The sequence below is a fragment of the Dicentrarchus labrax genome, unplaced genomic scaffold (assembly GCF_905237075.1).
Source record: "Dicentrarchus labrax unplaced genomic scaffold, dlabrax2021, whole genome shotgun sequence".
NCBI lineage: Eukaryota > Metazoa > Chordata > Actinopteri > Moronidae > Dicentrarchus > Dicentrarchus labrax.
This window is the reverse complement of record NW_026136709.1, coordinates 9,215,565-9,229,926: the sequence shown is the minus strand read 5'-3', so window position 1 is coordinate 9,229,926 and position 14,362 is coordinate 9,215,565. Positions and strand designations below refer to the sequence as shown.

Genomic DNA, 14,362 nt, shown 5'->3' with positions numbered 1-14,362 from the left:
CACGGCGTCGTGAACGGCCCATATGTCAACCTCCCGCTCACCTAAACTGTCAGAGAAATGAGAAAGAGGGCACGGAGGGGAGACAAATGATAAGTGGAGGTGTAGATATGGTGGATAATCTCATTACACAGTCATAAATCTGTCCACGTTGAAACTGAAGTGACCTCTTAGCATGTTGTCATGTGTTCTGTAACTAAATTTATACATTTAAAATGTTTGAATAAAAGAGAAGTCATAAAGAATCACACACCTTCTCCATTTACAGTCAAAACATACACAAATAAACACTTTACCCACGCCCGGTCAGAGTGATAATCACACACACACACACACACACACACCTCGCAGTACAAACACCACCATCCGTCCATCACCCCCCTGACAGTCTAATAAACCTAACATCTGAGTGACACATAACACACATTCATACCGGCTGCTTATATCAGCCAGGGGGGCAGAACACAAGTGTGCTGGTATCAGACACACACACACACACTCACACACTTTCCAGAAGCCTTTATCATCAGAAGAGGCAGAGCTCTGAATCATCGGCCCCCGAGAGCAGGAGGAGAGCAGGGCCAGTCGGTATCTGCAACAACACGGCCGCTGGAGACAAAGAGGTGCAGACGGCGAGCATCAGTCAGAGATAAAGCGGGCTAAAGGCGAGGGACACGGTGCGTTATTCTTTTTTGAGATACTGATCAGAAAGTCAAGCTGGCAGCGGACGAGACAAAAAGCTTGTTGGAGGAGGCCGATGTGGAGCGGGCCGACGGAGGACAGGACAGCCCAGCAGGCGGGGACTCCCCCAGGCCATGTGGCAAGATGGTGCGTGTTGAGCTGGAGTGGGAGATCCCTATGTCGGTGACGCTGCCCATCCAGGTGCAGCCCGACCCGGCGCACCAACCGTTCCCCTTTCTGGACACGACACTGGCTGACCTGGGCATCCAAGAGTGAGTGAGCTCTCAGCGCGAGGGGGGGGCTTGAAACAGCACTCTGATATGCATTGCTTAACAAGTCTGTGTGCTTATGTGTGTTCAGGTCAGAGGTGAAGGAGAGGGTGGTATGGGTCGACACCAAGAAGACCCAGGTTAAGAACAAAGCAGGGAAGCTGAAGGAGAAAGAGATCACCATCCTAGAGGTATGGGAACTGAACTTCCTGATCCATCTTGAGCTCATTTTTTGTCTTGATCCACACGGATGTCTGAGGCAGGGCGGTAAGACGACAACCACTGTGTTTCCTCCTGTAGGTGAGAGTGAAAGCCCAGAAGCCTGGAGACAAACAGCTCCAGGAAGTCCTGTACAGCACAGAGGCCCACACTGACCGCTCCTTCTGTCGCACAGGAATGAACATCCTGCCCTGGAAACACAGATCTACAGGTGGGGAAGCAGTTTCCATCAATCCAGCAGCAAAATGCTGCAATTTAACACCTCAAGTTCAAGTTTTAAATGTAACATACTGCTGTTATGTCAGCTCTCAGGGTTTGACTCATTGATATTATAATGGAGGATTAATTTCTGTATGTGCACAACCGTGACCCAAAAGTCACGGAGCCCTGCCACAGTCTGTGGCACCCTCTCTGATAACGGGTGAACTGTCAGACTGATCCTCAGGCACTGAAATGAGATCATTGTAAACATTACATCAGCGTCCAGATAAAGCCTTGGACCTCAACAGGAAATTATGAAAACCTGTTTGATGACTGTATCTCCTCTGGTGTTGTGTGTTACCTCATGTTTCCGTAGCTGCTACAGAGGTGTGGTATTTGTCCCTTTCAGCGCTAGCACAGGCTGATATATCTGCGTGGTTTAAGTGGCGCATGCATTTAAAATAAGTCTGTTTGTTTGTGGCAGGGGAGGACGGACTGACACCGGTGCAGATGACTATGGCGTTGGAAAACCAGCAGCCTGACATTACTGAGGCCCAGGGACAACGGGAGATCTGAGGAGCAACAGAGAGTGATCACAAGTCCACGGCAAAGCAATTTTTAAAAACTCCATTTTGATTTCAAGATGCTAGTTTCCATTTATTTAGAGGTTTCAAAGTGTCGACAGTTTCTCTTTCTACAGTGAGGGGAGGTTGGATGGCTTGACATTAACTTGCATTGTAGCATCGGTAAAGTCTTTGTAGCATTTGTAAAAATCTCTTGCACTTGTTAAATATGTGCTGCAGGATCTGTTGCATACAGTCACAGGCTGAGCTGCTATTAGCACTAACAGAATGTACTGAGGGTAAAGTAAGCGGTTTGTTTGTTTCTATATAACCGAGTGTGGCCTATTAGCTCCGTATTAGTCAGTGAGCTCTGGGGGTTCTCACCATTAGAGAAACCCCTTTGTAAGCAGCTGATAACTCTCTGAGTAAGGCAACGCTAGAGGAGATCGCATAGGGATCAAAGGTTTACAGTCCACTGACTTACACTGGGAGATTGGAATGAAAAATTCAATTTATCAGGAGATCAAATTCATTGTTTCACACTCAGACAGGAAAGCCAGATGTCTGTCCAAACAGCGGCAAAAAGGGGACTGTAGCAATTAATAGTAGCACTTTACAGGAACAACAGGGAAACAAAATACAATGTAACAACACAGGATGGTAAACCGTAACTCTTAAAATAATAAAACTTCAACATAGCATGCATATGAGCAAATAAATTAAAAGTTAATACTCTGAAGCATAGCTGCTGAATGTGATAATAACTATACTAGACTGGTTGAAGTGCTGTATTGAATCATTTTGGGGAAACATCTCAAATAACTGTCCCGTTGTCCACCTACAGTATAAAAATTCATTGTTTTGGCTGGCTTTCACGTAAGAGTGGAAGGATGTGTGTGCGCGCGCTACGAGGCAGAGATGGCCGCGCTAAGTTTGGCCTTTTGCTCTCCAGGAAGTGAGGTCACAGCTGCTTGGAAGTCTGCAGAGTGGTGCTGGGCAAATTCTTTCATCAGCATGGCCAGAGTGTTCTGGGTCTCTGTGGAGGAAAGACAAAAGAAGAGTTGAGGGATGACAGAAAGACACTGAAGATAGATGACTAACAGCAACGTTCCAGCAGCATGCTGATGAGAATACTGTGCAGGGACTGAGTGAGGATGCTCAGTGAGGGGGAACATTCAACTCAGTGAAGGCTGTACTATGTTTTCTCTGTATTTTTCAGTAACATAAGATGTACACATAGCTTTAAAAAGAGTTTGAGCTTTGAGTTTAGTTTGGATGACTCAGTGCAGTTTATATAAACGGGCTGCCTGTTACCAAAGAATTATTCACCTGTATCAACACTCTTGTTGCCAAGGACATGACTGGAAGCTGCGACTATGGGCTTCATCAGCTTCACAATCTAAGAAGGAAAGAAAATTTGAAAAAGATTAGAAGAAATATGGTAACAATGTGCAATGTTGACATCCAAGAACCAAACTCACACATATTTCAGGACTGTCATCAAGGCAGTTTATTAAAACGGATACTTTTGAATTGAATGTTTAGCTTTGTGCATCCTGTTTTCATCTCTATGTCTTGTTAAATTGCTAAACATTTGTCTAAATTCTTTAAGAATTGCATGATGTAGAGAGTTTAAATACACAGTAGTATGTTAATACTGTATAAAACATAACAAAATGTAATTAAAGAAGTAAGTGAAAGATTTGCCTGATAGTGGTTTCTACATGTGTACAGCTGCTCCAGAATGAATAATGTACTTTCACTCACTTTCTAACATCTTTGTTGTCAGAAGAAAATCTAGATATGACCCCTTTCGGGCATGAGGTAAAGCACTGAAACAGAACTGGTTACAAATTGTACCTGTAGTGCTTTCACTCAAACAATGGAGACAGAATCTCAACACATATACCCTCTACACAGAGACTGTAATACCGGGTGTTAATGGTGCTTATACTGTACCAGAGCAGGACTGTTCGTGTAGAGCATAGCCAGGCAGCTGAACACTGTCTTGTTCTCCTCCATGTCTTCTTTGAGGGGAAGACGAGCCACCAGTGCAGGAACAACCTGTTGAGCATACCGTGTGATTGGACTGAGCAACCTAGATTTCACAGAATTTCCTGCATGTCAAAATGTGTTGTCAGGAGTAAAGATCACTTGTGGTGGTTGAAATAAAAACCATCTTGGCACTGGAGGTGCACACAGCAAATATACCTGCTCCAGAGGGACAGCGTCTACATTGCTCATGATCATCCTGCAGAGGGCAGCACACAGGTTGTCAATCACCCGGAGGTCTGACTCTTTGGTCAGCATGTTGGAGAACACAGACAGCATCATGGGAAAGTCTCTGGAACACTTCACTAAGGAACAGCTGTGTGTGATGTTTATGTTTTAAACTATGCATTTAACACATCCACTCTCACAGAAACACACACAAGTAAGAAGGATACGATACAATGATGGGTCCAGCAGCCTGGGCCAGACAGCCCAGTCCGAACACGCTGTTGTTGCGGACCTCAGGATCGCTGTCCCTCACTCCAGCTACCAGCACGGGAAGCAAACGATTGGACAGTCGGCCTGCCACGCCCCGGCCCCCGGATACGCTCACAAGGGCGTGCAGGATTTCTCCAATTGTACCCACAGAGAAGGACCGGTCTGCCACCGTGCATGAGGATTTCTTTTGAGGGAGAAAGAAAATGAATGAGTGTGATACTGACCAAGCATTACTTTGTGGCAATAAAGCTCAATAAAGGTCCTTGCTTGTAGTTAAAAATTCAATAAGCTTGCAGTAAGCTAGGGAACTTGTTTTATAGATATGAAGAACTATATAATCAACCAATCTAGAAGTCAAAGTTTGATCTCTAGTAGTTGCAAAGAGTGTAGAGTAACTCCCTCCCTGCAGTTTCTGGAGTTACAGCATCACTATAGGACAGAGGTACGGAAAATAAATAAGACTTCTGCTGAACTCCTGTGCTTGTTAGTACGTCAGGACTCACAGCTTTGCTCATGATGAGAGGCAGCAGGTCGTTGAGGAAAGGGGCGAAGTTGTCTGCAGGCACAGAGGAAGCCAGCAGGGGAATTCCCTCCCCGGCAAACTCCTGGAGCATAGCATCATACTCCGCCTGAACCAGAAAGCAAAGCGACAGGAAGCACACTGAGTAAATGGACAGTGATGTGGACAAAAGTTAAAAAAAACAATATCTAGAAAAAACTGACATCTTTGCATTAGTGTTACCAATTAAACCAATTTCTATTAAAGTATATAAAAATAATTTTGATTTAGAAATCTGCTCTAACATTGTGACACTCGAGAATAAATGATTTGTACGTGTAGATGAACTATAATGTGCATGTCTCTGATGTGCAGCGAGAGGACAGCCAACCTGTTGTTCTTCATCATCGGCTTCATCACCACCACCACCGCCCTGACAAACAGTCTGAACATACAGAGAGAAAAACAGTGGTAGACGGTTACTAGCATAACATCCACCAAGGATATCACATTTATGCGAGATTCATTTAGTGACCTTAGCTTTATTTGTTAAAGCTATCTCCCCATTCCCATCAGTCCCCTCTCCTCACCTTTTTCTTGAGCACATCACGGATGACATAGCTGATCTCCTTAAGGCGTGAAGGATTTTTGAAAACCTCCTCCTTGCAAGACTTGATGACACTGTTCATTGTTTCCAGGACACCCATCACAACCTGGCGCTCATGCTCTTTTCGCACCGTTTCCACAAAGCAAGGAAGCACCACATCCAGTAACTTCAGCAGGGCTGCAGGAGGGATACCAGATGTACGGAGTTATGGAGGAATAGAGTTCATACTTACTAAAGATAACTGCACTGATGTCTGTTCGATATGGTCTTAAAAAACTAGCTACCTTACTGTTTGCAATGATATACAATCTTAAAGTATATATCTGTTTAGAGCCTACTTTCCATGATTGATGATGTTCATTCATAATACCCACTGCAGCAGAAAGCAGTGGTGCCAATTTCTGTATTTCTTAAAAAATAGTGACAGTAGTGTAGAGTTCCTGAGAAGAGAGGCCTTACCCTGATGGTTAGCCTCAGTGGGATTCTCCTTCCACACTTGGTGCTGAGCTCGACAAAACTGGCCCATGGCTCCAAATGCTGCCCTGCGGACGTCCTCGTGGGGAAACTAGTGAGGGAAGGTACAAAAATGTATCAAGTTACAGCACAATGGTAGTGTTGCATAGAGCAATTATGTAACCCGACACACACAAAATGGCAGATTTATGGAGTCACGAGTAGAAAGACCAAGCACCTGCCACTCAGAAGTGTTAAACAAAACAATTCCCTACTGACCAACAGCTAATCTAAAAGGTAACCCAGAGGTTCTTGAAGAATAACACCTGCCCACTGAACAGGGGAAGGTAAATAATCAAGATAGGATTATTACTTAATTATTTGATATCCTTAGATCTTGGGGAAAATTTGTCTCTTCTTAATTAACATTAACAATGCCAACAATGCGTTGCGTGCAGTTCTTAGGGACCAACTCCAGCTCTGAGGTGCGTTGGTCAATGTCGATTGCAGGAGTATTCATCCAACGAATATCTCTTTTGAGGTGGGAGGAAACCCGCGCAAACACAAAAAGAGAAACGTCCCAGTTGCTGTGAGGTGAGAAAGCTGACCTCTGAACCAGCATGCTACCCCCACATCACAAAACACGATTTTAGACCACTCATTCCTTACAATTCCACAAATGCACTGTTAAACAGACAAAAGGTGGTGCTAAGAGAAGCTATATTGACGTAACAGCTGAGTGAGAAATAATATGGATTTGTCACTCAGCAGAAGAGCACTGTCTGTGTACTACATGCATATAAACATGTTTTGAATTGGGTATGTTTTGCTATTGTTTGTTAGCAACAATTTGCACAGCGTCTTTAACCCTGATTGTGGGCTGGTTATGTTAATAAACCAAATCCTATCATCCATGGCTTTGCCAAATTAAGAGAACTAGAAAAGAGTTGGACGGGCCTGCCCCCACTGCTTAAAAAAATCCTAGAGGAAACACTGAAATGTATTGGACACCTTTTAAAGTTTACTTGATATGATGATAGAAGACATGCTAGGAGTTCAAGACTAACATTATCCATCTACCTATAGACGCTTCCATTTATAAACAGAGGCAAACCCGCAGAGACACAATGTATGCACAAATACAGACCACAGTATCCTTTACACTTCATTAGACAGAGAGGGATGACTCGGGCTGACCAGCCAGCCAGAGTGACTTACATCTCTCATCTCATAAACCTGCTGGAAGCTGGACTCCAGGAAGGGCTGGAAGGCAACACTGTGGAAACCACACACACACAGACACACACAGACAGACACAGACAGACACAGACAGACACAGACAGACACACACACACAGACACACACAGACACAGACACACACACACACAGACACACACACACACACGAAATATAAAATAAGATAGAAGAACTTATCGGATGAAATTAGACTAAATATAACTATTCATCGTCACTACCTACTACATTTGGTACTTAACTGCACACATATTACTCTAATTTATGAAACTCTATGAGACTGGATCCTCTGTAAATATCTTCATTACCCAGTGCTGAAGGCAATCTCTCCGAGTGCATCACAGGCATCCTCCTTCTCATCGATGTAGGCGTTTTCCACACTGAACCTGAGAGATATATGAATAGACGTGGTATCACACAAAGTGAGAGCAGCCTTTTCTTCTACAGGGTTAGTGAATAAACATGCACCTGCATGTGTACGTTTATGATCCCTACCCTGCAACATCATGGACATCTGTCTCAGTGTCATCTTCCAGAAAATCATCCACATCTTTTTCTCCTTCATTGTCATCATCGTCATCATCGTCCAGCAGGACAAATGTCTTGTCCTCCTCAAGGTGTGCCTGAAGAGAGGAGTGAGGAGGATAAAAAGTGAAATGATGTATTATTTATATTATGAATAGCCTGTAGGTTTAGGAGTGCTGTTTGTGTGCTTTATACCGTAATGCCTTCATTGGACTTGAGGGCCAGCAGCATGACTGTTGTAATGGCAGTGAGGTGGGGAGTCAGGCAATCTGGACTGACTGTGGATACAGCAGAGTAAAGACTATACCTGACAGAGGGAAACACAGAGAGAGGTCAAAGAAAAGTAAGAAAACAAAGGATATTTGGAGTGAGTTTATGCTATTGTATACTATTATTTAGATAATAACAATTATGCGTATACTAACAGCCTGTGTGTGGACTGGCAAAAAGCCCCAAACCATTCACACACACTAAATTACATACGTGCAGCGTCTCAAGTCAGGGTCATCAATGGTGTCAGTGAGGTTGAGGCCCAGCCGGACACACTCTGCAGCAAGGGGACTGAAGACATCTTTGCCGATGGTACGTGCCAGCACAGAGAGAGTATCTAACAACAGCAGCAAAATATAATCAACATTGATTCATTCATTCACGCTGTTGAGTTTGCTGTTAAGTGAGATGCAATGTTTTGTTCCCATAATGGAGTAAAACAGAAACTACAGTAGTTCAATGACAGGGCTTCCTAAAGGAAACATGGGATTCAAGTACCATTTTGCATGTGAACAATACAGTACAATAGGTCTTTGCTTTTGGCCCGCAGCCCACCATTAAGTTTCATTTTTAACATTCCAAAGGAAAACATTTTGGCACGGCTGCTCGATGACAAGATGTCACAGGGGTTAAGTGGTAAAAAATGTATTTGTTCTAATTGTACCAACATCAAAACGTCTTCCTTTTCCTTTGCAAATCTCTGGGGTTTACCTACCTAAGGACTGAGTTTGCAGAGACCTCATTTCCTCTGTGGTGGCAGTCAGGAAGCCCTTCAGGCTTTCAATAACTGGAGGGAAGTAGGGCACCAGCAGCTCCTTGGCAGCATTGGCTAAGACAGTGATTCACAAAAGGGCCATGGTCATTTGACAGTTGACATCTTATAAGACTAGCATGACATGAATAGCACCCCTTCAGCCAGTAAGAACCTGGTGTATTATTTGGCTAAAATGTAAAACCGCTTTCTCTCAGCCCTCAGCAACAGAAATAGCCATCTTAAACTAAATGACCCTATAGACTTTGAAAGTGATGCTCAAAAAGTATACCATTATGTTGCTAATAAAAATCTTCTTGTGTTTTAGTGTTCGAATTTGGAAGAAAACTGAACACTGTGAGACACAAGGTGTTACGCTTAACCTTTAACTTACACTGAAAGCCAGAAAAACTGTGCAGGTCTTTGACACCTTCTTACCTATGGCACCTATGGCAGACACAGCAAGCTCTTTTATCTTGAGGTTTTCAGTGTTGTTGAGGGCAGACAACATAGTTTCCATCAGGGTGGGCAGGTAAGGCTCAATATCTGCTCCTGTTCAGCAAAACAGAAAGAGGAAATAAAGTAAATCCTGTTACAAAAACTTTGCATGACAAAAGGATAAATCTTTGGTAATAATAAAATTACACTGTATGATGGAACCTTTAAAAAAACAAATCAGCTGAATAACTTTGACTGTTGATCATTTTATTATTAGTTTTTTACTGGTTCATTGTTTTTTTTTTTTTTTTTAAATTGAGTAGAAGTTCCAAAGTTAGGTTCATGTTTGTGGAAGTTTAATGTTTCATTTTGCAGTGTGCAAAGTGTGAAAGTTCTACTGTGCCAGTTATTGCATTAACCTATTTTCAAGTTACCTAGGTTCTCCATGAAGTTCTCTAGGGCATAAAAGGCCTTAGTAACATGGCCGACCTTGGCCTGGTTCAAGGATGAAAGGTATCCCAGCAGCAGAGGCATTATTTCTGTACAATACTTGCTCACTTCAGGCTGGGAAGAAAAAGTGGAAAACAAAGTGAACAACAAAAAACAGACCAATTCTCTTGAAATAAGCTTTTTCTTACCATCATATTAAAAAAAAATCTTATATTCTGTAAAACCATAGATTTACAGGTGCACTTATATTTAGAAAACCAATCAATACCAAGCAAGCAATACTCTATCAAAGTGAGCTGATGCCAAGAGATGTGATATTGTACTGTAATTTGTATCCACCCACTGTACTCATTGAACTGGCTGAACTGAAGCCCTCACTGAACTGTGAGTATTCAATGACTTCGAAATATCAAAATATGTCCAAACAACAACAACAATAATAATTACTTTTATAATAATAAACACTTTTCATTAAAACTATACTCTCAAAAAATATGAAAAGCAAATTAGTCAAGTGTAAGCAGAGAGATGTTGCTGTGATGTGTGTGTGAACTCACCTGTAAATGCTCAGAGAACTGTCCGAGGGCAAAAAGGCCGGCACTGCGCACCACCTGATTACTGTCAGAAAGACTCTGGCACACTGTCTGCAGCACTGATGACAACATCCTATCACAGATACAGACAAAAAGATGAATATACTGAAATTCTGCTGATTGTTATTAGTCAGGTAACAGATCCCCCCCACACACACACAAACACACAGAGGATATGCGAAATAAATGAATTTAAAAAAGAAAAAAAACTTATATAGGGAGCTTTTTCCATGTTAACTGGACATACTTGGTGCGGATGTGGTCAGCACAACCTTCAGCCAGCACAGCAAGACACATAAGAGCCCCCTTTCTCTGATACGGGTTTTCACTGGCAAGGCAGGCCTGAGTGAGGGGCATCTAAAACACAAGAGAGCACATTTTCAGGGGGCCAGTAACAGAGTCAGGGGTATTTAAATGCACACTGCAGTTTTAAAGACTAATCAACACAAACAAAAACTGAAAAGTAAAGTTCACCTTAACACAACAAATCTGTTATTGTTCACATCTACATCTAGTTGACTTACCAGCTGTTGAAACAGTTTCTCTGGGGGCATATGGAGTGCCATGGTGTCAATAATCTGGAAATACAACAAAAAGATTTAATGGAGTTGCAATTTCACAATGAATCTACTAAATGACTGCAATTTACATTTTGTTTTACAACATAAGAATACTTTGTACATCAACACAAACAACCACCTGAGCAGCACAGTGTTTGGGATTGTCATTGTCTGAGCCATCTCCGCTGTCATCCTCTTCATCCTCTGGGTCCTGCTCACCAGGAGGGGGTGCTGCAACCAGCACAGGGAAAATGGCCTGCAGGATGGGGTTCAGCAACTTCTGCTTCAGCACTGCCTACAAAGAAGAGAAAACGATAAGGATTTTGTTTCATGATTTAGTCCATATAATGTTCCTAGCCAAACACTTTGTTTCTGGCCAAGCTAGCTGACACTGTGTGTAATTTGCAAAGTTCAGCAAATGTTTTTTCCTCAAATGTAGATAGAGAAATTTCCCAGAGAAGTGAAGGTTAGTTTTGTAGTTGTCCCAAAACAAGGGGAAAAGGAACTCATTTGTAGCCAGTGAACAGTCAAAGACAAACACATGTCAAGATCAGCTACAACTATCTGCATATAAAACGTAACTTCTTAAATGTTCTTAAAAATCAGGACAAGGCTTAGAGTCAGGGAATGCCAGATCCAGAGGGACTGAGGTTCACCATGACAACAGATACTGCACATAATTGTCCGTCTTATTCTTGATCCTTATTACTCATTACAAACTGAAGTCTAGATATACAGTAGGTCATTTATTTATAGTAGCTGAAGAGTGACTTTACCTTGCTCTTCAGTTTGATGAGGAAGGCAATACAAGAGAGTGCTTTCACCCGCAGAGAGTCACTCAGTGCGGTGTCACTGCCCACCTGATACAAACATTGATATTGAACATAGGTTGTTAGAAATTCTCATGTAAAGCTCTTCGAGATATCTCTTCTCAGATATCAAACATCATATTTCAGTTCAAAAATGAAAATGAAATTCAGAAACACAAAACTGGAAAGTAAAGACAGTTCAGACATTCAGCTCCCACCTCCAAGCAGAAGCGGACAATGTCAGCAATATGAGGGACGATGATGGACACCTCACTCTCCATGAGCTCATTAAACACCTCCATGGCCTCACTGGCTTGGTTCTGTGCAGACACAGACAAATCCAATAACTCAACATGTCTGATTTATTCATACCCTTTAATATAATTAACTGGCAACAGAAACAACAATATGAGTAAAAAATATCCTTAACCTATTACAATTTACCTGATCTGCCTTGATGAGGTATTTCAGCGCGACAATCAGACTTGGGATGATAGAACGCATCTGGTTCTGTAGGGAAGCAAAATGACACTGTAGTCACGTGTTCAAAAGGACCATGTTTAAGATACAAGTTACACCTTAGAATGTGGTTTGTTTCAACTTGGTCTGTGATGTATCAAAAGGTAATGCATCTGTAATAGTTTGAATGTCTATACACTACAAAGTTAAAACAGTAACATTGCCTCACCATCTCTTCTGTGCCGGTGTATGCAGTAATGGCTGTGAGGGTGAGGATGCAGTAGTACAAGGCTGTTGGGTTGTTGTGGTCCTGCAGTACAGTACTAAACAGCTGTAGCAGCTGGCAGTAGTGAGGCTTGAAAGGCTCAGGGTTAGACTCCATCACCTTATTCAGCAGCATGAGGCCAATCTGTTAGGACAAAACAGTGTTGATATTCAAAGGCTGTTATTGAGCATGTAATACAATATCATTTAAAGATTGCATTGTTTAAATAATTCTAAACAAACAGAAACTCTTAAGTTGATAATTCAGTTATGAACTCTGGCAACTCCAGAGATGTGCAGCCACCATTTGAAGGTTCTACTACAAAAGTACACTGAACTGTTAAATTAGTAGGTGATCCTGTACCTGTCTATCATGAGGGTTGCTGCTCTTTGTGGATTGATTGAGGAGCTGCAGCAGGGCAGGCCAGCGATCTGGTGTCTCATGTTTAACCATCACAGCGCACAGTTGAGAGAGCGAGTGCTGCACAGTGTGCCTGCAAAATAGAGATACATAGACATATGCACAGAAATCAGGCTCATTCACACTTGACATTTCAGAAGTGTGTATAGCTATATGTGGCCACACAAACTCAAATTTCATCTGTGTCAATGGCATTTACAACAAATAAAATCTGGGTCACTTAAGACACAGTAAGTTATTAATGTAACGTTATATATGAAATAGCTTACTCTGCTTCCTGCATGAAGGTCTGCAGCACCACTGCCTTAAGGCTGTATGAATAAAGACAAACATTATAATTACAACTTACTCAAATTAACTTTGGCTATAACCAATGGGTGGTAGTGTTACGATACACTTAACGTTAAATTCTTCAATGAAAAAAGTAGTGCGCAAACCTCTCTCTGTCATTGGGGCTAATTTTCTTCCAATGTTTTTTCACTCTCAACCGCAGCATCACTGCAGCTGACTGACGAATCTAAGAGTTCAAATCAGGACGAGATTTCAGGTGGACACATAGACGAACGGACACAGGGACAAGAGCAGACACCCATACACAAGCTTTACATTAATGCCATAGTATATAACAATTATCTCACTGCCCAATCACACAGACACAATACCTGAGGATTCTGAGAGCCGCTCATGACAGCACACAGGGCTGGTATAATGGCTGGGTCTTTGAAAGCCTGTTTCAGCTGGGCTGTGGCCTAAAAGGGGACAAAAGAGATGCCACTTAGTTGGCCGGCTGCCACAAATAACTAGACATCATTGTAAGAAATCACATGGCACCAATGCACATTACAAAGTGCAGCCAAATGACTCGAGGCTTGATTTCTGCTTTCTGAAATAAAGTGTATCGTTAAATGAGCTACTTAAGTTACTAAGTAACTTGGCGTTAACTGACCGTTGGCAGCTAATAACTGCTAAATACCATGACCAATCTTGTTACCTTGGCTACGTTACGTTAGCTTTCTTATTATCGATAACCGTTAACCGTTAGTTTTTCAACTTGTCGTGTCAGTCTAACAAATGAACGCTAACTTAAACAAAGTTATTTGTGGCGTTACCTGCTGGATAACTGCATTGTCAGGCTGTGTCAGCTGTGAAAGAATCTGCTCAAGTTCCTCTGTCATCTCGAAAGCTCAGACCTGATATCACCTTCTGTTAATCTCTTGTAACCGTTGACGTTAACGTTAATATTTCTAGGCGAGATAAACGAGTTGCCGGTTCAGCGGTGTGGTTACCAGCGGTGTCCCAAGTATGCTACAGCTGTCAAGTATGTAAACAACGCCTCTGTGGCAGGATTAATCGCTAGCTAACGAGTTTTGTCGTGAAAATGCACTTTCAAAAAGGGTCGGATAGGTAGAAGTTATCGAGGCGGACAGAAGAGTCTGACAGAATCGAACCTCCAGCTCGGTCTGGTCCGTTAATGCTTCAACTGCCAGCACGCGGGGCAGAACCGGCCAGGAGTTCCATGTGAGTTCAGTTAAAGGGACCTGCAGCTCTCAGTGTTCTCAGGCTGGTGGAAACAAACAGCGCCCCCAACC

General features: G+C 42.5%; 2 protein-coding genes across 2 annotated transcripts; one reads left to right on the top strand and one right to left on the bottom strand.

The window, feature by feature from the left end:
• The first annotated feature begins 807 nt into the window (after positions 1–807).
• Positions 808–1,949, top strand: si:ch211-196f5.2 (uncharacterized protein LOC556372 homolog). Its single transcript, XM_051411526.1, has 4 exons — positions 808–950; positions 1,039–1,138; positions 1,248–1,377; positions 1,852–1,949. The coding sequence occupies exons 1-4, from the start codon at positions 823–825 to the stop codon at positions 1,941–1,943; spliced, it is 450 nt and encodes a 149-aa protein (XP_051267486.1). The 5' UTR covers positions 808–822; the 3' UTR covers positions 1,944–1,949.
• Positions 1,950–1,997: 48 nt separating this feature from the next.
• Positions 1,998–14,297, bottom strand: ipo4 (importin 4). Its single transcript, XM_051411494.1, has 30 exons — positions 13,883–14,297; positions 13,436–13,522; positions 13,211–13,290; positions 13,043–13,084; positions 12,717–12,846; positions 12,318–12,497; positions 12,074–12,139; positions 11,848–11,949; positions 11,597–11,680; positions 10,960–11,115; positions 10,785–10,838; positions 10,508–10,617; positions 10,225–10,333; positions 9,652–9,781; positions 9,218–9,331; positions 8,744–8,857; positions 8,242–8,365; positions 7,954–8,065; positions 7,729–7,856; positions 7,542–7,619; positions 7,198–7,255; positions 5,986–6,091; positions 5,510–5,703; positions 5,311–5,364; positions 4,924–5,049; positions 4,378–4,604; positions 4,142–4,274; positions 3,890–3,994; positions 3,260–3,329; positions 1,998–2,966 (listed from the first exon to the last, which is right to left on the bottom strand). The coding sequence occupies exons 1-30, from the start codon at positions 13,946–13,948 to the stop codon at positions 2,836–2,838; spliced, it is 3,270 nt and encodes a 1,089-aa protein (XP_051267454.1). The 5' UTR covers positions 13,949–14,297; the 3' UTR covers positions 1,998–2,835.
• Between the last annotated feature and the right edge of the window lie 65 nt (positions 14,298–14,362).

What these genes read in the sequence shown, in the direction of transcription:
- si:ch211-196f5.2 (XM_051411526.1), top strand. Translation starts at nt 823, where the DNA reads ATGGTGCGTGTTGAGCTGGAGTGGGAGATCCCTATGTCGGTGACGCTG. An exon ending in GCTGACCTGGGCATCCAAGA is followed by an intron (nt 951 to 1,038) that starts GTGAGTGAGCTC and finishes ATGTGTGTTCAG; the next exon opens with GTCAGAGGTGAAGGAGAGGG. An exon ending in CTGGAAACACAGATCTACAG is followed by an intron (nt 1,378 to 1,851) that starts GTGGGGAAGCAG and finishes TGTTTGTGGCAG; the next exon opens with GGGAGGACGGACTGACACCG.
- ipo4 (XM_051411494.1), bottom strand. Translation starts at nt 13,948, where the DNA reads ATGACAGAGGAACTTGAGCAGATTCTTTCACAGCTGACACAGCCTGAC. An exon ending in GCAACCCTCATGATAGACAG is followed by an intron (nt 12,498 to 12,716) that starts GTACAGGATCAC and finishes TTGTCCTAACAG; the next exon opens with ATTGGCCTCATGCTGCTGAA. An exon ending in GAGATTGCCTTCAGCACTGG is followed by an intron (nt 7,256 to 7,541) that starts GTAATGAAGATA and finishes TGGTTTCCACAG; the next exon opens with TGTTGCCTTCCAGCCCTTCC.